The sequence below is a fragment of the Chelonia mydas genome, chromosome 19 (genome assembly GCF_015237465.2).
Source record: "Chelonia mydas isolate rCheMyd1 chromosome 19, rCheMyd1.pri.v2, whole genome shotgun sequence".
Lineage (NCBI taxonomy): Eukaryota > Metazoa > Chordata > Testudines > Cheloniidae > Chelonia > Chelonia mydas.
In genome coordinates, this window is record NC_051259.2 from 19,548,570 (window position 1) to 19,574,141 (window position 25,572).

Genomic DNA, 25,572 nt, shown 5'->3' on the forward strand with positions numbered 1-25,572 from the left:
TCAGGGTTGGAAGGGACCCCAGAAGGTCATCTAGTCCAACCCCCTGCTCGAAGCAGGACCAATTCCCAGTTAAATCATCCCAGCCAGGGCTTTGTCAAGCCTGACCTTAAAAACCTCTAAGGAAGGAGATTCTACCACCTCCCTAGGTAACGCATTCCAGTGTCTCACCACCCTCTTAGTGAAAAAGTTTTTCCTAATATCCAATCTAAACCTCCCCCATTGCAACTTGAGACCATTACTCCTCGTTCTGTCATCTGCTACCATTGAGAACAGTCTAGAGCCATCCTCTTTGGAACCCCCTTTCAGGTAGTTGAAAGCAGCTATCAAATCCCCCCTCATTCTTCTCTTCTGCAGACTAAACAATCCCAGCTCCCTCAGCCTCTCCTCATAAGTCATGTGCTCTAGACCCCTAATCATTTTTGTTGCCCTTCGCTGGACTCTCTCCAATTTATCCACATCCTTCTTGTAGTGTGGGGCCCAAAACTGGACACAGTACTCCAGATGAGGCCTCACCAGTGTCGAATAGAGGGGAACGATCACGTCCCTCGATCTGCTCGCTATGCCCCTACTTATACATCCCAAAATGCCATTGGCCTTCTTGGCAACAAGGGCACACTGCTGTACCTTAGCTGTGGGTGAGGGCTGTGCAACTGATACTCAGGGCAGGAGACGCACTACCACCAGACGTCCTCACGTACTCCCGGCCAAAAGGATCTGTGCTTGGGTCTTTTCTACCCCCAAGAGTCCTCCCAAAAGATGACTGTGAGTGAGACTTAATATTGCCTTCTGGTGTTTTGGGGGTACCAGGAGCTGGTTTACTGCTTGTTCCTGCATTTGTACCACCCCATACAGGAGGTCCTTCTTAATCATGAAATAGGGTGCTGGCCCTTGGGCCTTTCCCTCCACAGGCACCCCATCTATCTCAGCCACCTCTTTTCTGAAATTTTCATATCTGGGGTCTTCTGCCTGGTCTCACCCAGAAGTCTCTCCTCCAGGACCTATTGACCCGAACTCCAAGGAACTGGCCTCCACCTCCTTGGTTAGTTCAGTGGCATTGGGGTTGGGACCAGCCTCTGCTTCCTCCTCCCCTCTGGGGGTCTCTTCCTCAGTTTCCCATGCCCATCAGGCTACCAGGGCCATGTTCTGGCCCTGAAGCAGAATTTGGGTGCCCAAAGCCTTCCCCACCCTCCTTTCCCGCTTGGCTTTTCTGCCCTTCCTGGGGGTGGGGAACAACTAGAGATACTTCGACAAAAAGGGGGGTGTGACTTTCTGTTTGGGATGACTCCTTAACTTCTGGGTCCTCTCCTCTCTCCCACCCCTCTGGCAGGATCAGATTTCCAAAACCCAGGAAATTCCTTCCAATGAGAGTTTAGGGACCACCCCCACTTTTACCCCGGTGATGGTTCCCTGGATTTTGATCCTTACTGAGATAACAGGATAATAACAAACAGTTCCATGTACATGTTACTCCCGTACACTTAGCCTGTATTAACTGGCTGCATTTCACTAGTTTCCCCGAAATCAGGGTGACAGCACTCCCTGAGGCCACAAGCACCATGGTCTCTACCCCATTCAGTTTTACTGGCTTTGTATATTGATGTGGGGTGACTGCAACCCCCACAAGGTTAATTAGAGTGCATGGGGCTGTCCAGTCCCTCGGGTTACACTGCATGGGCTCCTCAGTATTGGGACATTGTGCCACTAGGTGTCCCCATTCTCCACATGCGTAACATCTAGAAGGGGCTCTAGGTGCTCCTCTGTCTCTTGGATTAGAGGTCCTTACCTCAGGCTATTCCCCCACCTCTGGATTCCCAGCCGCTCTGTGGCCACTACCCTCTTCCACCTGGGGTTTCCCGACTGCTTTGATGTCTGTCCTTCCAGGATTGGGGCTGCATACTTGTTTCGGGAGGGGGCTTCTCTGGGTAGTCAGGACAGCTCTCAGGCCGCTGTCTGTCTCTCAACCAATGTAATCATACTATCATAAGTGGAGGGGTCGTTCTGACCCACCCATGCATGAAGAGCCGGAAACAATCCCCTCATATAGCGGTCTATGACCAAAGTTTCCAACATTTCCTCCGGGGTGCATGCCTCGGGTCGTAACCATTTTTGTGCGAGGCGGATGAGGTTGAACAATTGGGACCTCAGAGGCTTGCCCTCCTGGTACCTCCACTCATGGTATCTCTGGGCCCATACTGCGGTCGTTACCCCTGATCGCGCCAGGATCTCTGCTTTCAGCTGAGGGTAGTCAATGGCAGCTTCAGTGGGCATATCATGATAGGCTTTCTGGGCTTCTCCACGTAAGAAGGGAGCAAGGATACTGGTCCTGGGGCCATGCCTCTCACAAGGCGAGCCTCTCAAAGGAAAGGAGATATGCCTATATGTCATCATCGGGTGTCATCTTTGGTAGACAACCGGCAGCCCGCCCTACTTACAACCCTTCGGACCCTTGGGTTTTTGCAGGGAGGGCTTTCAACTGGTCTACCACCTCTTGCAAGAGGGCTCGATCCTAGGAGGCCTGTCCTATCAATAATTTGTTAGTCTCTTGTTGTAGCCACATGGATTCTTGTTGTGCCATCGGCTGGAGTCGGGTTGCCTTCTGCTGAGCTATAGTGGCTTGTATCAGTGCTTTTATTACATCTTCCATCATGTTGAGGACACCCAAACTCAGTGCACTTCAAAAAAAACCTCTCCCCTTCTTCTACCAAGTCAATCAGTTCCCACCCCCGTCACCAGTAGAGCTCAGTGGGCTCAGTTCAGCCTCCTGCCTGGACCGAGTCCTGCTTCCGCTCTCAAGGGGAGCTCTGTAGAGTATAGGGGGAGAGGGGAACCTGGGGCCACGCTCTACTCTGGGTTCCGGCCCAGGGACCCTAATGGTAGCAGCTGTTGGCGGCTTTCCCTTCACGACTGACATGTCTTTGATTCCCTGGGCCACTTCCCTGTGGTCCCCTTTTCCCAGCTTCACCCTTACCTCAGGATTCAGCAATGCTTCTGCTCCAGCTCCTTTCACCTGGGCTCAAGAGAGAGAACTGGAAAGGAGCGCTTTATGAGTGGGACCTTAATTAGTTCCAGCTGTCTCCATTACCCTAACAGCCTTAACTGACCTGTTGCCAGTTAATTGGGGTCAGGTGCTGGTATTAGCCTAACGACCTTATCTGGTTAATTGGCATCAGGTGTCTTGATTGGCCTGGAGTAGCCTTTGTTTGGCTATCCAGGAAACAGGGACCTGCTCATTCTGAGGCTGAAATACCTGCCTTCTACTACTCTCTTATAGCCTTCTGGTCTGAATCCATCACATAACATATACAAAATAATTTTTATATGGGAAGTTCATTTTCTTTTTAATATAAAGTTTCCATATGTTAACACCAAACAAGAAATATAAAGCGAATATTGCTCTGCTATATTGCTTCTGACTAGAAAGTAGATGAGCCAAGCAGGAGTCAATTTAAGGGCCTTGCATCAAGTCAGTTTCCATTGTTGGTAACAAATAGGCGTCAGAGTTAGGTATTGATGTCATTTGTTTATTTAAACAATATACATGACTCCTATTATGCTTGCACAAAGATAGACCCAGTTGAACAAAGGCAACTCTATCACCCTTCACTCAGGAGGCAGAAGAGCAGCAAGTGCACCACAAAAATGGCCATACTGGGTCAGACCAATGGTTCATCTAGCTCAGTAGCCTATCATCCAACAGTGATCAGTGCCAGATGCTTCAGAGGGAGTGAACAGAACAGGGCATTTATATGGTGATGCATCCTGTCATCCAGGCCCAATGTCTGTCAATCAGAGGTTTAAGGACACTCAAAGCAGGGAGTTGTGTCCATTCCTGTCCTGGCTAGTACCTATTGATAGGTCTATCTTCCAGGAACGTATCAAATTCTTTTTTGAACCCCATTATACTTTTGGCCTTCACAACATCCCCTGGCAACAAGTTCCACAGGTTAACTGTGCAATGTGTGAAGAAGTGCCTATTAATTTCATTGGGTGATCCCCAACTTCCTTATTAATTTCCTCCCACACCATTCATGACTTTAGACACCCCCCCCTTCAATCATCTCTATTCTAAGCTGAACAGTCCCCGTGTTTTTAATTTCACCTTCCATGTCTCGTACTTTTCCCCAATTCTAATATCTTTTTTGAGACAGGGCAGCCAGAACTGTAGGCACTATTCAAGGTGTGGGTGTACCATGGAGCTAGAGCGATCTATTATGATATTTGTTATCATTTTATCCATCCTTTTACACACTGCCCTCTCCTGATGTATTGCTGCTTATCCACTCCATCACCATATGAAACATCAACCTTAAGTTTTATTTTTATTTCCACCACATCAGGCACAAACTTCTTGCCTTCAAAGCCTTCACATGTCCCTGTCCTTGCTATAATCTTATTCCAAGGTTGGCACATGACTGTTCTGCCAATCCTGCCAGCCTTAAATACCCAAGTCTTTGCTTCTCCCACACGTACTTCTGTGTTTCCTCACAAACCACCCCTCAGGGTGGGGAAAGGTAAAAAGTACAGTAACTCCTCACTTAAAGTTGTCCCAGTTAACACTGATTTGTTGTTGATCAATTAGAGAACATGCTCATTTAAAGTTGCGCAATGCTCCCTTATAAAGTTGTTTGGCAGCCATCTGCTTTGTCCACTGCTTGCAGAAAGAGCAGCCTGTTGGAGCTGCTGGTGGGGGCTTGGAACCAGGGTGGACTGGCAGTCCCCCTATCAGCTCCCCACTCAAGTTCCCCGTGCTGCAGCTGCCCAGCAGGCTATCACTTGCCAGGCAGTTCCGCTGTCCTTCCCTCAACTGCTGTGTGCTGCTCCTGCCCTCTGCCTTGGAGCTGCTCCCAGGAGCCTCCTGCTTGCTGTGCAAAGGGGGGGAGGGGGAGAAGAGGGGTGCTAATGTCAGAGTGTCCCCCTCCCCACTGCTCCTGCCCCCCATCTCCACAGAGTGGGCAGAGGACGTGACAGGGCTCAGGACAGTGGGAGCTTGCTGGCAGCAGCTGCTGTCAAACTGCTGATCTACTTAAAAAGGCAATGTACTTAGATTGGGGTCAGCATACTTAAAGGGGCAATGCACATCTCTCTCACACACACCGCCCCGTGTGTGTCTGTCTCTCTCTGCCATGCTGTTTCCCCTCCCTCCATTCCTGCTGCCTTGTAGAGTATGAGGCTACATTAATGTGTTAACGCTACAGACAGGGACATCATCTTCTTAAAGAGCTCCAATTACGACAAGGTGAATAACTACTCCCCCTTGAAGTGCTTGTCACAATGTGTAGTGCACCTCAGGTAACTCACAAGCAGTACCCCCCCCCCCCCCCCAAGGCAGTGGGTGTTTGGACCCTTGTTCTACTATTGATTGAAGGACTCCTTTGCCTAGGAAGGCAGCTGAACCAGCAATCTGTGTCAAAATAGTGTTTTGCGAAGGTGTAGACTGAGCCCCATGTAGCCATTCTGCAGCTGTCTGTGACAGAGACATCCATGAATGAGGCTACTGGGTCTCTCGTCAAGTGTGCATTCAAGTGCTCTCAAGAGGGATCTTGTTCAGATTATAGCACAGCATTAAGTAGCCTCAGGTCCATTTTGACAGCCTCTGAGTGGAAATGGCCTTAGCCTTTTTGCAAAGTAGACAAACAGAATTTCCACCATGCTTTAAGTCTTCTGCAGGTAAAAGGCCAGGGCCCCAAGCACATCCAAAGGTGTGTAAACTCATCTTGCCTGCAAATGTGCAACTTAGCATAGAACACAGGTTAATATGCAAGTTCAATACCACTTTAGGAATCAATCTTGGGTGTAACCGCATAGATACTTTGTCCTTGTGGAACATGCTAGAGGGGATCTTCCATAGGCACCCCTAGCTCCCGGCTAACATGATCAGAGCCAGAAATGCCAACGTCATGGAAAAATACCAGCAGGGAGTATGACAACTGTTCAAATAGCACCCCGGCAGGGACAATAAGACCAAATTTAGGTCCCAAGCTGAAACAGAGAAGCCAAAATAGGCACTGTGAGCACTTGTGTGATCTGTCTTGGACCACAAGTCAGACAAAGAAATTGAGATGGCAGTGGTCCACCACAACTACTTACATAGTGTGCATGGAGCATGAGGAGAGCAGGGGTATTGGCACACAGTGAGCGGATGCTCCTAGGAAGAATTCTTCGGGCTCCGGTGCATGCACAACTTGAAATACAGTATACCTAGGGACAAGCACTTGAAGAACAACAACATTTTTAAAAAAAACACAGTACAGAGACAGTCATTTTATTATAGGAAAAAAACCAAACTATCAATCCCATGTGTGCTTTGAGTATATGACAGGTGCATTTTTCATCCTTTTGCATTCAATCACTCAATAGCTGCAGCAACAGCCAATGAATGCATACTCTGGAGTGGAGTGTTGCTATTAGAGTCTAATAATCTTCTTTATTTGTTAGAAAGCCCCTTTAAAGCCAGTGATGGGATTTACACAACCATATCCTTAGACTATGAAAAGAAGTTCCCACTAAAAATGAAAGTGATAGTGAAGCAAAGACAATTACTTTTTTCCGTAACTGGTGTTCTTCGACATGTGTTGCTCATGTCCATTCAACTTAGGTGTGTGTGCCTGCCACATGCACCAATGCCGTAAGATTTTCCATCAGCAGTATCCGTAGGGGACTGGTTCTGGCACCACCAGCCCCCTCCACCCTCAGTTCCTTCTTGCCAGAAACTCAGCCAGTGGGGAAGGAGGGTGGGTCGTGGAATGGACATGAGCAACACATCTCGAAGAACACCAGTTATGGAAAAAGGGAACTGTCTTTTCTTCTTTGAGTGATTGCTCATGTCCATTCAGCTTAGGTGACTCTCAGCAGAACCCCTGGGAGGTGGGTAAGGAGTTCACAGAGATGTAGATTGCAACACAGCTCTGCCAAACCCAGCATCATCCCTAGCCTGCTGTGTGATGGCATAGTGGGCCATGAACGTGTGTACTGAGGACCATGTCGCAGCTTTACAGATGTCCTGGATAGGAATGTGTGCCAGGAAGGCCGCTGAGGATGCCTGCACTCTAGTCGAGTGGGCTCTTGATGATCAGTTGCAGACGGACTCCCGCTAACTCGTAGCAGGTCCAAATGCAAGAAGTGATCCCATTAGAAATCCTGTGTGTGGACACTGGGAGACCCTTCATCCTATCAGCTGTAGAGATGAAAAGCTGAGTCAACTTACAGAAAGGTTTTGTCCGAACTAGGTAGAAAGCCAGAGCCCTTCTTATGTCCAAAGCGTGAAGACGCCTTTCTTCACTAGTCTCATGGGGCAGAAGACCGGAAGAAAGATGTCCTGGCTCATGGGGAAAATGGACCCCACCTTGGGAAGGAAAGCAGGATGGGGCCAGAGCTGGACCGTGTCCTTATAGAAGACCATGTACGGCGATTCTGACGTCAGGGCTCGCAGCTCGGAGAATCGCCTCACCAACATCACTGCCACCAGCAAAGCTACCTTCCAAGATAGGGAGCATGAGACCAAAGGCTCAAATGGCGGACTCGTGAGCCTGGACAGAACCAAGTTGGGAGCCCACTCAGGGGTCAGGGACTCAACTTGAGGGAAGAGCCCCTCAAGGCCTCCAAGGAAACTGACCATCGTGTCACGGGAGAATACAATCTTCCCCGGATTGGCGGATGAAAGGCCAAAATGGCCACCAGGTGCACCCTGATAGAGGAGTGTGCCAGGCCCTGGTTCCTTAAATGAAGCAGGTAGTCCAAGATTGACTGCACCGAAGAATGTGAAGGAGAGATGCCCCGTTCGGCCGCCTAGTGGGAGAACCTTGTCCACTTTGCCAGGTAGGTCTGCCTAGTTGAGGGCTTTCTACTCTTGAGGAGGACCTTCTGGACCCCCTCCGAATATGCCTGTTCCTCAGGGTCCAGCCACACAACATCCATGCTGTGAGGTGGAGAGACGTGAGGTTGGGGTGAAAGAGTCGGCCGTGATCCTGACAGCAGGTCTGGTTGGTTTGGCAGGGGCCACAGAGGGATCGCTGACAAACTTGATAGCGTACCGAATCAGTGCTGGCAAGGCCATGCTGGGGCGATCATGATAATCTGCACCTTGTCCCTCTTGATTTTCGCTAGGACCTTGCTGATGAGCAGAATCACAAGGAACGCATAGATCAGGCCTCCTGCCCATGGCAGGAGGAAGGCATCAGAGATGGAGCCCTTGCCCAGACCCCATCTGGAGCAAAATCTGTGGCACCTCCTGTTCCGCCTGGTGGCGAACAAATCCACTTGGGGAGTTCCCCACCTGTGGAAGACTGTGCCGGCTACCTGCGGGTGGAGCACCCACTCATGGTGAGAGAAGTCCCTGCTCAGGTGATCTGCTAGTGTGTTCCTGACACCTGGAAGGTGACACGCTTCCAGATGGATTCCATGGTCGATGCAGAAGTCCCAGAGATGGTCCCACAGACAGAAGTCCCAAGTGCCTCTTGGCAAAGGGCCAAGGGTCACGCTCCACCTTGCCTGCTGATGTAGAACATTGAGCCTGTATTGTCCGTGAGGACTCTGATCACGCTGCACCTCCCTGAGCTCTTTGACGTTTATTTGTAGTGTCAACTCCTCTCGGGACCACATACCTTGGGTCTGTAGGGTGTCGAGGTGCACCCCCCAGGCTGAAGCGTCCGAAACCGAGTGAGGAGTGCTGATGAAGGGAATTCCTTCCAGGACTTTCCAGTTAAATACCATTGTGGGGATGATGACGACCTTCTCCTAGTGGTCCCTGGACTGGGAGTAGACCATCATCAGCCATTGCTGCAGGGGTCGCATCCAGAGCCTGGCGTAGCACACCATATATGTACATGCTACCATGTGACCTAGTAAGCACAGACAAACCCTGACTGTGGTCAGGGGGAAATGCGGAGACTTCCGCCCTGACGTCCATCAGTGCCCTGAATCTCTCTAGTGGCAGGAATGCCCTGGCGCAGGTAGAGTCGAGCACTGCTCCGATTAACTCTATCCTCTGTATCCACTAACATGGATTTTGTGTCATTCACCAACAGGCCAAGGCAATGGCACATGACTAGCAGCACCGCAATGTCCCCTTGAACCTGGAGTTGCCCTTGACGAGCCAGTTGTCAAGGTACAGGTAGATGTAGATACCCCAAGGTCTGAAGTAAGCTGCCACCACCAACATGCACTTGGTAAATACTCGCAGTGCTGTCGCTAGGCCCAATGAAAGGACCGCAAACTGACAGTGGTCAGTTGAAAGGACTGCAAACTGATGCTGTGAACCAGAGGAAGCGTGTGTCCCTCAAAGATGGTGATGTGGAAGTACACATCTTTCAGAGCGAGGGCGGCGTACCAATCTCCTGGATCCAGGGAGGGGATGATGGAAGCCAGGGAGACCATGCTGAACTTCAGTTTTGCTAAGTCGTGGTTCAAGCCCCGCAGGTCTAATATGGGCCGCAGACCACCCTTGGCTTTGGGGATTAAAAAGTATAGGGAATAGAACTCCTTGTTTCTGTACTCCACAAGAACTGCCTCCACCACACCCAGCTGTAGTAAACCCTCTGCCTCCTGTACAAGAAGATTCTTGTGAGAGGGGTCCCTGAAGAGGGATAAGGAGGGAGGGTAGAAAGTAACAGAAGGGTGTAACCCTGCACCACTGTATTGAGGACCCATCAATCTGATGTTATAGATACCCACGCAAGGAGAAAGGAAGAAAGGCGGCTGGCAAACAGAGGGAAAGGAAGGATCCAGGGACCAGTCGGGTAGGTCACCCTCAGGCGTACTCTCAAAACAGGCGCTTTCCTGTCGGCTCACTGTGGTTCGAGCCCGCTTGGAATGTAGACAGGGGTTGGTAGCCAGGGCGCTTCTTGTAGCCCCTGGATCTTTTGTGGGGAAGCTCCTGGTGAGGGTGGCTCCCCTAGCTCTGAGGCTGCTGTGGCTTAAACCGCTTGCGGGCAGGGCCAGGGACATACAGGCCCAGTGTTTTTAGGGTCATACAGAAATCTTTCAGGTCATGGAACTTCATGTCCGTGGGTCCAAAATAATCACCTGCCTATCGAAAAGGAGGTCTTGCATTGACTGCTGAGCTTCCAAAGAAAGACCAGAGAGGAGCAGTCACGAAGCCCTGAGCAATGAGATGGCCAATGCAATGGTACGGGGGGCGGTGTCCTCAGCACCCGATGCTGCCTGGAGAGCTGCTCTGGCAGCAGTCAAGCCCTCATCCAGGATCACCCAGAACTTCTTCCTAGAAGCCTCAGGAAGGGCGCTCTTGAACTTGGTCATGGCCTGCCACATAAGGCCTGATGGTTGGCCACCCGCAACTGTAGACTGGAGGACGAATAAAACTTTAGGCCCAAACAAGTCTAGTCTCCTTGAGTGTTTACTCTTATAGTCAGTCAACCAGAGGCTGTCTCTCCCTGTGGTTGACCGCCTCTACCACTAGGGAATTGGGAGAAGGGTGGGTATAAAGGTACTCATGGCCCTTGGAGGCACAAAGTAGTTGCGCTCCACCCTCTTGGAGATGGGAGGCAAGGAGGAAAGGGTTTGCCAGAGGGCATTTGTAATTTTAGAAACCCCCTCATGTCGGGGCAAGGCCGGGGCCATGGGGCAGAAAATGTTAAAGAGGAAGTCCGCAGGTTCCTCTGCCTCCCGCACCTAGAGGCCCAGGTTGGTGGTAACCCTCTTTAACAGCTCCTGATGTGCTTTAAAATCATCCTGGGGCACCGGTGGAGGGGGCCCCACTATGGCCTCGTTTGGTGACAATGAGGAGGAAGCCGGCATTAAAGGGTCCTCTGCAACAATAGGTGGTCTGGCAGCTTGCTCGCCCACTTCCTCCTGTGCCTGCAGAGAAGGCCTCTTGGGCTGGAGGGGGGCAGGAGAGGGCAGTAGCCCGTTCCTCCGAAGCTCTAAATACCGAACAGGTGGCCTGAGTGGGCTGAGTGAACCCCCATGGGTACCACTGTGATGGACAGAGTCTGAGGCCATGGGCCTGGCTGCAGTGCCACTGACTTAGTCTGCACGGGAGGTGCCGGAGCCTGTCCCACCACTAGGGAACCTTGCTCCGAACCTGAGCCCAAGCCCAAGTGGTCGCTCCTCTACGACCAAGATAGGACTGATTGGTGGCTCTGTCCCGATCGGTACTGGTCGCCTCTCTCAAAGTTGGAGCTTGCTGACCTCAATGAGCATCTGGATCAGGGCCTCATGGCTCAGTGGCGCTCGGCAGATCCGCGATAGTCCTGGGCCAGCGATCTATGCCTCAAGCTTAATGAGCAGTACTGGGATGTGGAGCGGGATCAGAAACTAGAGCAGGCTTGGCGTCATGAAGAAGTAGCCGCACAGGGTGACCCCACCTTAGGGATGGGTGATGGTCCAGGGAATGGTACCGTTGGTCCCTCGACCTGTCCCTGGAGTGGTACCGGTGCCACGGAGATTCTGGGTACTGACTCCGAAACTTCTCTGGAGGCATGCGCCCCCCCTGCAGGTCTGTGCCTGGCTACTGGAGAGCCACGCCTTGAGCCTCTCTGTCCTTGTCCTAGGTCTGTAGACCAGATGGGGCTATGAAACTTCTGCCTATCACGGTCAGAAGCCTGTTGGCTGCTAGAGGGCAACCGTTGCCAGGATGTCCCTGCGATGGGGAGCGCTGCCGGAAAGGTGGAGATTGTGGTGGTCCCATTGCGGGTTTACCCTGGGACCCCGCAGGGGCCAGAGTGGGCAGCATTGGGAAGGACGTCTTGTGCCACTTGGAGGGCCTCTGTCACGGATGGCACCCTGAGTGGCTGAGGATCTCCGCCGCTATCCGGGGTAGGTGGCAGGGAGTGGGCTGGGCTACACCACTCGACCTGAGCTGCGGCCCAGGATCCCTAAGGGGGTGAAGAGGTACTCAAGACCGGGCCTTGGTTCACTCCAGACTTTTCCTTTCCCTTGCGGGAAGCTGGAGTCCTTCCTCGCCCCTTCTTCCTGGGCTTCTTGGCTGGAGCCATGGAAGGAGATTGGTGTTGGCTTGTAGATGGTACCGACGGGGCACTGCGCACCGAGGTCACGGTGCTCGCAGCCGAATCGGAGCACTGCTCCGGCATTGGAGTAAGGGCAGACTCCATAAGGAGCACCTTCAAATGAATGTCACGCTCCTTCTTCGTCCTGGGCTTGAAGGACTTGCAGATTTTGCACTTATCACTAATGTGACCTTTGCCCAAGAACCGTAAACAACTATTATGTGACTCGCTAATGGGCATGGGCCTTTTACAGTGATCGCTTGACCCGTCCTGAGGTGAAGTCCTACTAAGTCTCTAACTTAACAAATAGGCTGAATTAAACAAGACTATTCGACATTGGTGAGGCCTCATCTGGAGTACTGTGTCCAGTTTTGGGCCCCACACTACAAGAAGGATGTGGAGAAATTGGAGAGAGTCCAGCGAAGGGCAACAAAAATGATTAGGGGTCTGGAACACATGACTTATGAGGAGAGGCTGAGGGAACTGGGATTGTTTAGTCTACGGAACAGAAGAATGAGGGGGGATTTGATAGCTGCTTTCAACTACCTGAGAGGTGGTTCCAGAGAGGATGGTTCTAGACTATTCTCAGTGGTAGAAGAGGACAGGACAAGGAGTAATGGTCTCAAGTTGCAGTGGGGGAGGTTTAGGTTGGATATTAGGAAAAACTTTTTCACTAGGAGGGTGGTGAAACACTGGAATGCGTTACCTAGGAAGGTGGTAGAATCTCCTTCCTTAGAAGTTTTTAAGGTCAGGCTTGACAAAACCTTGGCTGGGATGATTTGATTGGTCCTGCTTTGAGCAGGGGGTTGGACTAGATGACCTCCTGAGGTCCCTTCCAACCCTGATATTCTATGATTCTAAGAGGGAATCTATATACAGTAAAATATTTGCAAGAGGCAAATGAGTTCAAATGAACAAAAAGCAACTGCCCTAGTTGAAACAGCACCAGTTCCATGCACCGTCATTGGCAGCAAGGAGGAACTGAGGGTGGAGGAGGCCAGTGGTGCCCTATATTCCGTGGCATGCGCACGCCACTCCACGGGGCACCAGAGTTGGTCCCCTGTGGACACTGCTGAAGGAAAAACTTCTGGCATCAGTGCATGTGGCAAGCACACACACCTAAGTTGAATGGACATGAGCAATCACTCGAAGACGTTAGAATACATTTTTCTATTTTGAATACAGTTGCTTATTAATTACTTTAAACTTCTTTCTCAAGCTTTTGTATTTTAAATACAACCTGAATTTTTTTTCTAGTATGTTCACTTTTTTAGAATCATGGTCCATGAAAACCCAGTTCCACATTATTTTTGTCAGAACCCACTGTCGGAATTTTTAAAAGTAAAAATAGTGCTCTGACTTTCCATTCATGGGGGTGGGGAAGTGAGGGACTAGCTCCAAGTCCTGCTGACATCTCTGCTGTTTGGATGTAAACAGAATTACCACCTCTCAACCTCACACACTCGGATTATATGATCTTAGTTAGAGCTGCAATATTGACTTGTTTGAAGCCACTGTGCTTCTTTCAGCATGGAAGTATCAGAGGGGAACGCACACTCACTAGGGAAAGTTTTCATTATGTTTTTCTCTAACTTGTCCATGGTGTTTGTGATGTCACTAATTCATAAAACAAAGTAGCATGAACTGCTACGGTCACAGGGTGTATCCCAAGGCAACCCTCAAAGAATAAAAGATAGAAAAAAGATGGAGTTTAAATTATTAGGACATAAAACCTTCCATGCTAACACGATGGCCCTTCTTCCTCACGCTCCCAGTCCCAGGAATTGAAACAATTAGTTTTAAATTCTCTTTAAAGCTAGATTTGGAATACAGCATACTAATGATTATCCCAATTGCATAGGGGAACATGGATTTTAGGCAGATAACTGGAAGTTCGGATAATTGAGGGCAGGAGACATTCAGCAGTGGGGTGGCCTCCCCTGTGACCAGGAGCTCCTCCTCCTTGCAGTCTTGGCCAGGGGGCTCTGCTCTGCCCCACTCACTCACATGACAGCAGTGCTGCAGAGGGCTCCCAGTTCAGCTGCAGGGCTGGTGACACCTGATCCCTGAAGAGTGATGTAGTGGTGGGAGTCTGCTATAGACCACCGGACCAGGGGGATGAGGTGGATGAGGCTTTCTTCCGGCAACTCACGGAAGCTACTAGATCGCATGCCCTGATTCTCATGGGTGACTTTAATTTTCCTGATATCTGCTGGGAGAGCAATACAGCGGTGCATAGACAATCCAGGAAGTTTTTGGAAAGCGTAGGGGACAATTTCCTGGTGCAAGTGCTAGGGGAGCCAACTAGGGGGGGCGCTTTTCTTGACCTGCTGCTCACAAACCGGGTAGAATTAGTGGGGGAAGCAAAAGTGGATGGGAATCTGGGAGGCAGTGACCATGAGTTGGTTGAGTTCAGGATCCTGACGCAGGGAAGAAAGGTAAGCAGCAGGATACGGACCCTGGACTTCAGGAAAGCAGACTTTGACTCCCTCAGGGAACAGATGGCCAGGATCCCCTGGGGGACTAACATGAAGGGGAAGGGAGTCCAGGAGAGCTGGCTGTATTTCAAGGAATCCCTGTTGAGGTTACAGGGACAAACCATCCCGATGAGTCGAAAGAATAGTAAATATGGCAGGCGACCAGCTTGGCTTAATGGTGAAATCCTAGCGGATCTTAAACATAAAAAAGAAGCTTACAAGAAGTGGAAGGTTGGACATATGACCAGGGAAGAGTATAAAAATATTGCTCGGGCATGTAGGAAAGATATCAGGAGGGCCAAATCGCACCTGGAGCTGCAGCTAGCAAGAGATGTCAAGAGTAACAAGAAGGGTTTCTTCAGGTATGTTGGCAACAAGAAGAAAGCCAAGGAAAGTGTGGGCCCCTTACTGAATGAGGGAGGCAACCTAGTGACAGAGGATGTGGAAAAAGCTAATGTACTCAATGCTTTTTTTGCCTCTGTTTTCACTAACAAGGTCAGCTCCCAGACTGCTGTGCTGGGCATCACAAAATGGGGAAGAGATGGCCAGCCCTCTGTAGAGATAGAGGTGGTTAGGGAGTATTTAGAAAAGCTGGACGTGCACAAGTCCATGGGGCCAGACGAATTGCATCCGAGAGTGCTGAAGGAATTGGCGGCTGTGATTGCAGAGCCCTTGGCCATTATCTTTGAAAACTCGTGGCGAACGGGGGAAGTCCCGGATGACTGGAAAAAGGCTAATGTAGTGCCCATCTTTAAAAAAGGGAAGAAGGAGGATCCTGGGAACTACAGGCCAGTCAGCCTCACCTCAGTCCTTGGAAAAATCATGGAGCAGGTCCTCAAAGAATCAATCCTGAAGCACTTAGAGGAGAGGAAAGTGATCAGGAACAGTCAGCATGGATTCACCAAGGGAAGGTCATGCCTGACTAATCTAATCGCCTTTTATGATGAGATTACTGGTTCTGTGGATGAAGGGAAAGCAGTGGATGTATTGTTTCTTGACTTTAGCAAAGCTTTTGACACGGTCTCCCACAGCATTCTTGTCAGCAAGTTAAGGAAGTATGGGCTGGATGAATGCACTATAAGGTGGGTAGAAAGCTGGCTAGATTGTCGGGCTCAACGGGTAGTGATCAATGGCTCCATGTCTAGTTGGCAGCCGGTGTCAAGTGGAGTGCCCCAGGGGTCGGTCCTGGGGCCGGTTTTGTTCAATATCTTCATAAATGATCTGGAGGATGGTGTGGATTGCACTCTCAGCAAATTTGCGGATGATACTAAACTGGGAGGAGTGGTAGATATGCTGGAGGGGAGGGATAGGATACAGAAGGACCTAGACAAATTGGAGGATTGGGCCAAAAGAAATCTGATGAGGTTCAATAAGGATAAGTGCAGGGTCCTGCACTTAGGATGGAAGAATCCAATGCACCGCTACAGACTAGGGACCGAATGGCTAGGCAGCAGTTCTGCGGAAAAGGACCTAGGGGTGACAGTGGACGAGAAGCTGGATATGAGTCAGCAGTGTGCCCTTGTTGCCAAGAAGGCCAATGGCATTTTGGGATGTATAAGTAGGGGCATAGCGAGCAGATCGAGGGACGTGATCGTTCCCCTCTATTCGACACTGGTGAGGCCTCATCTGGAGTACTGTGTCCAGTTTTGGGCCCCACACTACAAGAAGGATGTGGATAAATTGGAGAGAGTCCAGCGAAGGGCAACAAAAATGATTAGGGGTCTAGAGCACATGACTTATGAGGAGAGGCTGAGGGAGCTGGGATTGTTTAGTCTGCAGAAGAGAAGAATGAGGGGGGATTTGATAGCTGCTTTCAACTACCTGAAAGGGGGTTCCAAAGAGGATGGCTCTAGACTGTTCTCAATGGTAGCAGATGACAGAACGAGGAGTAATGGTCTCAAGTTGCAATGGGGGAGGTTTAGATTGGATATTAGGAAAAACTTTTTCACTAAGAGGGTGGTGAAACACTGGAATGCGTTACCTAGGGAGGTGGTAGAATCTCCTTCCTTACAGGTTTTTAAGGTCAGGCTTGACAAAGCCCTGGCTGGGATGATTTAACTGGGACTTGGTCCTGCTTTGAGCAGGGGGTTGGACTAGATGACCTTCTGGGGTCCCTTCCAACCCTGATATTCTATGATTCTAAGGCGCAGGCTACTGTCCTGGCTGGGAAGAGCAGAGACCCATGTCACCAACCTGGCAGGAATGGAAGTAGCCCTCTGTAGCTCTGCTCACTCACTCCTATGACAACAGATTGTAGAGACTCCCTATACTGCTGCAGGAGCCATTCAGCTGCAGGGTAGCCTACCCCATGACCAGGGGTCTGTCCTCATCCTCCTTGCAGTCATAGCCCAGAATCTTTGCTCTATTATCTGAACATCCATATTAGCTGAATCCCTTCCTTGTCCCCCAGCATGAGATACATGCAGAGGTTCAGATAATAGTGTTTTGGGTAAACAGGAGTATACTGTACTGAACACCTCATTTTAGTGTTTCATTAGCAATACAACTAGAAGTGTCTGGCTTACTAAAAATGAACTTACTTTCTCCTCTAGCTCCCATATACCTGCAGAGGCCCCTATTATCTTGTCCTCCCCAGCCATGTTTCCCTCACCCATTTACCTTAATAACAAAGTGATTTTCTGCATGCATGGGCTTGTCGACACACATTGCACTAGTTTAATTTAAAATGGATTTAAAACATGATTTGTTATTCCAGTGTAAACATCAGTATGGATTCTTATCAGTTTAAAAACTGGTTATATTGGCTTAGAGTGCATTGGCTAATTAACAGGGGCAATCTAGGCTGATGTAAGGTAGGTTTAAATGACTCCGGATGTCCACAGAAAAAGCTGGACTTCTAACTGAAATGACTTAAAATATCACATTTAGTAAAACCAGTGTAGCTTTTTGTGTAGACCAACCGAATTCAGAGATAAGGCCCCAGATGTGAACTGTTGGGAATTGGTGCCCAGCTATGACAATAAATATCCAACCAGCTAATCAAAATGCAGCTTTGAACAGCCACTCACCATTTTCTCTCTCTCATTAATTAAACCAGTCTATTATCTGTCCCTATCTATTTATCTTTATGCTCTCAATTACTTTGCCTAGCACTTAGTCTACTTCCCTGCAGACCATCTCTTTTTTTTTTTTTGGAAGCCTCATGTGACATAGTCCTTGTTTAGGTCTCTTTTCCAAACAGTTTTTTTCCCTTAAGCCTCAGATTTCTGAAAATTTCATCTTGGAATTAACCACTTGTTTGTTGAGTTCTTTTGTCAAAGAAATTGTAAATTTGATAAATCTACTAGATTTCACTTTGAATTGGAATACTGATTCCTCATTCTGCAGTACTATCTGGGTTTCATTCCCTTCAGTGAGCAGTCTTGAGGTCTAAAAGGGGGCTATATTTCATACTATTGTTGATTAACAACTTCATTTGCTGGTGATCTCATTTTCCTTACTCAGATGTTTGGAGAATTTCAACCCTGTGAGGCAGAAACAGATCTAATGTGGTTTATCACTATTGTTCAACATAAGAACTTTTGTGAATCTTCGGGCTAAGCGGTATTCATTACCCACAAGATCACTAGAGAAGCTGGAAACCCTCCACATATTGTTTCTTGTGGCCAAAGTAGTTGGAAAGCTGGTCAATGAACTCCTCCAGTCATGGGTATATGTAGCTTTTAAAAATTATTTCTTGTGTTCTTACCTGATGTATATAATCATCCCCCTTTAAAAACAAAACAAAACAAAAAAAAAAGCTCAATGGTTTTCTATTTGACAGTACCATCCCCTCATTTCCTACATATATAGAACCTTATAGAATTACAGTAATAAAGTTTATGCCATCAGGTTTCAGTTATGTTCACTAAGTGACAAATTCCATCATATTTTAAATACAGTATTTGTTTGGTGCAAAATCTGAAAATGGCCAGTGTATTATCCCATTTTAAAATGTATGTGTTCTTAGGCTGTATGCTCTTTTCTTAGTCCTAACATTTTAATGCTTATAGAAAAGAGTTAATGAATTTTTTTTAATCTATGTATTTTAATAGCAAAATGTACACAATCATTTGTTTTAGGTTTTTGAACTATTTGCAGAAACTTCATATTTAACACCACTACCAATGCACGTAATAAACAATGGCCCTTAATTCACTTACCAAAAACAAACAAACCAAATTAAAACTCCTGTAATAAAAAACTATGAAGATTTACTGTAGGGTAAATCAAATACGGGTGAAAAATTGTAGTTTATTGAAACTCATAACTCAAAAAATATAAGATGCTGTAGTGTACAATATGTTACACAACGCACCCTTAGGTGCACATTCAAGTCAAGTAAGAACTCCATCTTTCCCCAAACCCTGGTACCCTAGTATTTGTTTCATATACAATCATGCACACTTACTTTGCAAGAGGAAGCCCCCAGTATTCTGAGGTGTTAATTAGCACCAAAAACAGCACATTTCATTTAAAAAAAATGAAACTGGGGAGCTAAATTAACTTAGCTAATACTTTTTGACAGACACATTCATGGAATTAAACAGCCTAATCTAACCTAAACAGTGTGTGTACTGTACCAGTTTCTGTTATAGTTTGCAATTCTTCCCGTATAGCAGTAGTGGAGAAGCCAGTTTCTAAACGAACTACTTATGTACTTCCTACACAAAGTTCATCTGACTTTTTTGTTGGAAATAAGCCTATAAGGGGTGTGGAAAATCTGGATCTTTCAAGGACAACTACTGGTCGTAAGTAATGGAGTTGTTTTAAGGCAAGGTCTCCGCAGTCTGTTAGTGCCTTGTCCAATATGGCCCTCAAGTTTTCTAAAGAAGGAATAGATGTTGACTCCGTTGATAATAAAGGCTGTATTTCTGTTAACTGTCCATGCACTGCAGGTCCATGATTTTGGGGTATGCTTACTTCTGTGTTTTCACACACAAAGTTGTCTACTATCACACTCCTTTGTAAGTCTCTATCTTTTTGTAAGACACCACCTATTTGAACTTGTTCTGGGGACTCCCATTCATCATCATCATCATCATCATCACCTTTTTCCTCACTTTCCTGAATAAATTTTAGAAATGAGGATTCAAATCCCATTGGTTTATATGCCTTTAAATCAAATGGTCTGGACAATGAATTCTTCTGAACCTTGTTTCTTGTGGGGTGGAGTGAATTTTTTTTAGCATTCTGATTGCTATGTTGCCAGCCTTCTGTCTCTTTCTCCCTTGGTAACTGCAAAGGTAAACTGTTAAAATAAGAACTGTTTTCTCTACTTTCAGGTAAACCTTCAGTTTTACACAAAGACTCCGTTATACTACATTCTTCAAAACAACTGCTTTTTGAACTATGGTTATATTTTAAAGTGCCTGAATACAAAAAAGCACCCGTGTCAAAAACCACATTATTTGCTGCACTCCTATTTTGATTTTCATTGCCAGTATCTTGATGATCATAAGCAGTGTTTGGTACACAATGTTTTCCATTTTCATGCAGGTTGTCTGTGTGCATTGTATTTTCCTTTTTAAACTCTCTGGGTTCCTCTTTATTTAACGATAGTTCTGTTTCCGAAGAGGGTTCCTTTTTAATCATTGTACCACTTTTAACACAAACTACCAGTTTCTCAGTCTGTTGTTCTATATACATATTGGTCATCTGATGTGTGCGTTTATAATGCCTCACAATACTGCTTTCCAATTTTACTACAGACAGACACCCTTGAACCATGCAAGGGTACTGAGTCTGGTTAGATTTCTCTCTGCACATTTTCAGGGCTTCCTCCTTTGTTTTAAAATGAATCAAATGTTTTTCTTTATTTTTGCCAATTTTCTTAGATTTTTCTTTTATCTGCTTCTCATTCTCATTTATATCATACTGATCTTTCAAACAGTCTTGTTCATTTTTATCATTAAGCAGATTATCCTGCTCCTTTTTATGTTTTCCAAGGAGACTATCATAATATTCACTATGGCGGAAATATACATGTTGAGAGTAATGGCTGTAATTTGTGAAAATCCTATCACAGCCATTAAGGTCACAATGAATTTCAAAGTCTTTGTTTAGTTCTTCTTCATTAGCATGCTGTTCTATCAAGTGATGCTTTAGCTTGTTAAAAGTATGAAATACAGCAGGGCATTGAGGCTGGTTACATCGAAATCTTGCAGATTCCATTTCAGAAAGCACTTTTTGATCCTCTAACTGATCAAGGTTATGAAAGTCACTGCAATGCTTAGCAAGAGCCTTAGAACATAAAAAGCGTTTACTACATTCTTTGTATTTGCATGCAAATATTTTTTTACATTTGACAAGTTCCCTTTTTGTTCTTGCTTTGTCTTTTTCTAAACAAAGCTGCTCTTTGTTATACTGATGTACAGTTCTATAGTGACGAATCAAGCCTTTCTGATTGGTAAAGGCAGAGTTGCAACTTTTATGAATACAATGGAATGGTTTGTGGTACTTGTGCAATATATAACATAAATTTCCTTTGGCAACTGTTCTTTTACTTCCTCTCCCCTCTCTTGCTTCCAATTCTTCCCTGTGGCTGTTTAGTGAGGATATTTTAGAGGGTTTTCCAGTTACATTACTATCTGTGTCTTCACTGGACTCCAAATCAGTTTCAGAACTACACTCTTCCTTCTTCGGGTGACACAGCTGCTCAGCAGATCGCTCAGTTTGTTCAGTATGGTCTTCATCTCTATTAGTACAGAAACCAGGCGTTGAAACTGCATTATTTTTTAGCTTGCCCTCTGCACATGCACCTATGTGCTCACATTTTTCATTAGCAAACAGCTTGTGAGTTATCTTCTCATTGCCAATTTGATGTTTGTTTCTATAATGAATTCTAAGGTGTGTTTTTCTTGTAAATGATCTTTGACAAATATGGCATTTAAATGGTGAATACCGATGTTGAAACATATTTAACTGAAGAACTTTTTCCTTGGAATAATTATGTTTTTTAACATAATGCATTAAGAGAGCTTCTCTGGTCACAAACTCATATTTACAGCCTTGACGTTCACAGAAAAATGGTTTAGCTGCCAGTTGAGTGAGATACTGTGTAGGTAAGTTGTCTTGTTGCTCTTGAAAATGAAGTTCTGAGGTAGTTTCATTGACAACTGATTGAGGACACTTGGCATCATTTGATGGATATGACTGTAATGACCCTAAAAAAGGCTTGTGTGTTAAAGTGGAAGAATTTGCAGTAAAGTTAGACTTTAAACTTAAATGTTTCAAGCCCAACAGAAGTTCCAACATGGCATCTTCAGTATTTGGCACCTTAGAACCTTCATAAAAGTAAGTTTCTGGAGAAGAACAAATTTCTTCCTTGAGACAATTTTTTCCTTTAGAATTTGTATTACAATACAGACTTTCTGGAGAGTCAGTATTTGTATCCGAATTATGCCTAAAATCTGCACTAAGATCTCCAGTAGTTTTGCTGTTTTGACTATCATTGATTAGATTAAAAATATCTTTAGCTTTGATCCCCATCTTTTTTTTATGTTTGAAATGGTATGGATGAACCCTTCGAAGATGTTTTTGCATACCTCTGGCATTTTTATATGTTGAACTACATCCTTCAAAACCACAGGTAATTTTTTTCCCATCAAAACAAACTGCCACATGGGAGCATTGTTGTTTTAAACCAGAAGGGTGAAAGACTCCCTGTTGGGATATTAGGCTACCAGGAATTGTTTGATTCTGAGTTATTGTTTCTATCAAAGGGGATGCCTGCTTTTTGGTTACTACAGTAGTGGTTCTGTGGCTCCCAAAATAAACACTACAGTTGCTTTCACTATCAGTTTCGTCATTGTCAGAGACAGCTTCTTCCTTAATCTGTAGGATTTCTTGAGAACTTGTTGAGCCCACAGATAAAGTAAGATTTTCATATGGACTGAAATTATCTGCTTGATCAACCAGTTGAGACTCAGGAAGGTAACTGCATCTGTCTTTTGAAATAGGCTCTTCAAGTTTAACTGACGTCTCCTTCACTTCTCCATTTGATATTGCAATATTATGCATTACAAGGTGATTCTGAAATTCTGTTTTTGAATAATAGAACTTTTTGCAACCAAGAAAGTTACATGTGTATGATGCATCCCTAAAATGCTGAGCTTCATGGTGGTAAAGCTGCCCCAAGTCACTGAAAACTATGTTGCAGCCATTTAATTCACACTTATAACGCAGATCTTCATGCATTTGTTTGTGATTTAATAATTCATTAACAGACCCAAATCTAGCATAACAATCCATAGACACACACATGTAAGGCTGAGGACCACAATGCACTCGTTCGTGCTCCTGCAGATGAAAGGATGTCATGAAGTGACGTCGGCAAAAAGCACACTTCTCTCTTCTGTTTTTCATATCCAAGTAGTGTTTTGCATTTTCATCATTGTTTTGATGTTCAGCCTTTAGATGTACACTTAAATATTTAAATTGCTTAAATACTCTAGAGCAGTCTGTGCCAGGACATGGATATACGTCTCTGTCTTGCAGATGGTAATTTTCTAATTGGCTAAATGTGACATATTCATGTATGTCACTTTTGTTTTTTTCAGATGATTGTGGTTGCTGCTGCTTTTCCTCTGGTGATGCAGAAGGATTTCTGGATGTACTGGTCTTTTGTGGTGATCTCTCTTTTTTCAACAGTATTTTCTTTTTTGGTCTATATGTTCTACTAGGTGGCATTTTAACATGCTCCATTACATGTGGTACAAAAAATTCCTTTCTCTTGAACTTTTTTGTACACACTGGGCATGTATAAATACCATCTTCCATGTGCATCTTAGAATGATGTAGTATTCTAGCCTCTATACATTCCCTTTTGCATAGCACACAGAAGAATTTGTATTGGAGCCATCTCTGGTATCTTTCAGAAGATCCGATTGGCTTTTTCACTCTTGTTTTCTCCTTAGGTTGATTTGTTGCCTCTTTTCCTCCTTCATAGTATTTATGTTCTTTAGTCTCATCACAATCACTCAAAAGAGTTTCTAACAAGTCAGTTTCATTGACTGACATATCATTACAACTTGCATCGTCTTCAGAATCAGAAGCGGCTTTCCCTAAGAGTTTAAGACAATGCCGTTTTAAAGTCTTCCAGTCCCAAAATTCAGGATCAAATGGCCAATACGCTTTTAAAGCTAACAGAAGCTCACAACGTAGTGAGTTTGGAACCAGTGCATTTTCTTCATCAAATTTCTGATCTGGTTGCAAATGCAATTCTTCCAGCACATTGTATCCATCCAAACTTGGCTCGATCAAAAACTCAGTGAGCTGACATGCTCTTCTAACTTCAAGATCCACTGGTAAAAGGCATGCAATTGTTTTACATACAGATGTCTTCATTTCATCATTTCCATTTGATCTGATCTGAAGCGCTCTCACACATAACAAAATAGACACAGCAAGACCTGCTTCTTCTGCCTGTGTGGAAAAATACACACAAAAGTTATTTTTCATTTTTTTGATAGATGCATTCTTCCCTGAATCACACACTGTGGAACAACTGTATCTACATCTTGAAGTCTGCCTAAAGCTAGAAGTGATGTTTAGAATAGCTATAATAAAACTCTTAGCAGAATAGGCAATTTGGCAGCAGAAAAAATTCCAAATGGAGAAATTTGGGAGAACAAAGACAGTGGTAAATTGCACACTAAATTCTATAAAATCAAAAATTAGATATTGAAAAGAATTATTAGGCACTTTTAAAATAAATACTGATGGGTTTGCAAGTATAATCTTGTATGTTGTGCCCTATAAATTCTAACTTACTTAGCTATTGAGCTTCTACCATTTCTCTTGGCAAACTCTCACTGGCCCCCACCTCCACTGTTGTTTTCTTCTAATAATCTAATTTTCCTTTGGCGAATTTCATTCTATCATTCCTAGTAATACACAACAATTCCACTTTGTCCTTAGAATTCATTCTAATATTTGTAAAATTGTAGTTTGGTCAAATTATCTACATTTCTTTTATTTTCTCTCCTTAATCATTTTAGTTGGTTTTCTTTGAATTTCCTCCAACTGTTTTTCAAGCTTTGTCAACTACGTATACCCCTGGACAAGTAACTGGGATCCACTTCTCCTGTGGATAGTGGTGATTTCTTTTTCTTTTTTTTTTTTTTTGGGGGGGGGAGGGGAATGTCAGGGGATAATAGACACCTGAAGTTCACCCTCCATTCCATATGGTATTATGTTGTGACAGTTCCTGCTCTTGGAGCTTCACGGCAGCCCTCAGCTTGGCCGTTTTTCTGAATTCACAGTCCAGGTCGACGACTCCTGTGTCTGACCAGGAGTTGGGAGGATTTGGGAGGAACCCGGGCCCACCCTCTACTCCAGGTTCCAGCCCAGGGCCCTGTGGAATGCAGCTGTCTAGAGTGCCTCCTGGAACAACTGTGTGACAGCTACAACTCCCTGGACTACTTCCCCATGGCCTCCTCCCAACACCTTCTTTATCCTCACCATAGGACCTTCCTCCTGGTGTCTGATAATGCTTGTACACCTCAATCCTCTAACAGTCTGCATTCTCACTCTCAGCTCCTAGTGCCTCTTGCTCCCAGCTCCTCACACGCACACCACAAACTGAAGTGAGCTCCTTTTTAAAACCCAGGTGCCCTGATTAGCCTGCCTTAATTGATTCTAGCAGCTTCTTGATTGGCTGCAGGTGTTCTAATCAGCCTGTCTTAATTGTCTCCAGAAGGTTCCTGATTATTCTGGAACCTTCCCTGTTACCTTACCCAGGGAAAAGGGTCCTACTTAGCCTGGGGCTAATATATCTGCCTTCTATTACTCTCCTATAGCCATCTGGCCCGACCCTGTCACATATCCCCCCCTCTGCTCAACATTACGGGGTTGGGCAACTTGGGACGTCAGGCAGTGTACTCGTGACAAGCCATCTGCATTGCCATGGTGGCTTCTAGCCCGGTGTCGTATGGTGAATTGGAAAGGTTGTAGGGACAGGAACCATCTGGTCACCCTTGCGTTCTTCTTTTTATTTCGCAGCATCCAGTGGAGGGGTGCGTGGTCGGTCACAAGGGTAAACCGTCGTCCCAGAAGATAATAACGTAGTGTTTCCATGGCCCATTTCACAGCTAGGCACTCTCTTTCAACCACGGCATACTTCTGCTCTC

General features: G+C 46.0%; 1 protein-coding gene across 1 annotated transcript in view; it reads right to left on the reverse strand.

Annotated features, from left to right (window-relative positions):
• Nucleotides 1–18,674: 18,674 nt before the first annotated feature.
• RLF (RLF zinc finger) overlaps nt 18,675–25,572 on the reverse strand; it is a 104,008-nt gene continuing 97,110 nt past the window's right edge. Inside the window, exon 8 of the mRNA XM_007066079.4 lies at nt 18,675–23,866. Coding sequence (XP_007066141.3) covers nt 19,094–23,866 — 4,773 coding nt within the window. The 3' untranslated portion in view covers nt 18,675–19,093. The remainder of the gene's footprint in view (nt 23,867–25,572) is intronic.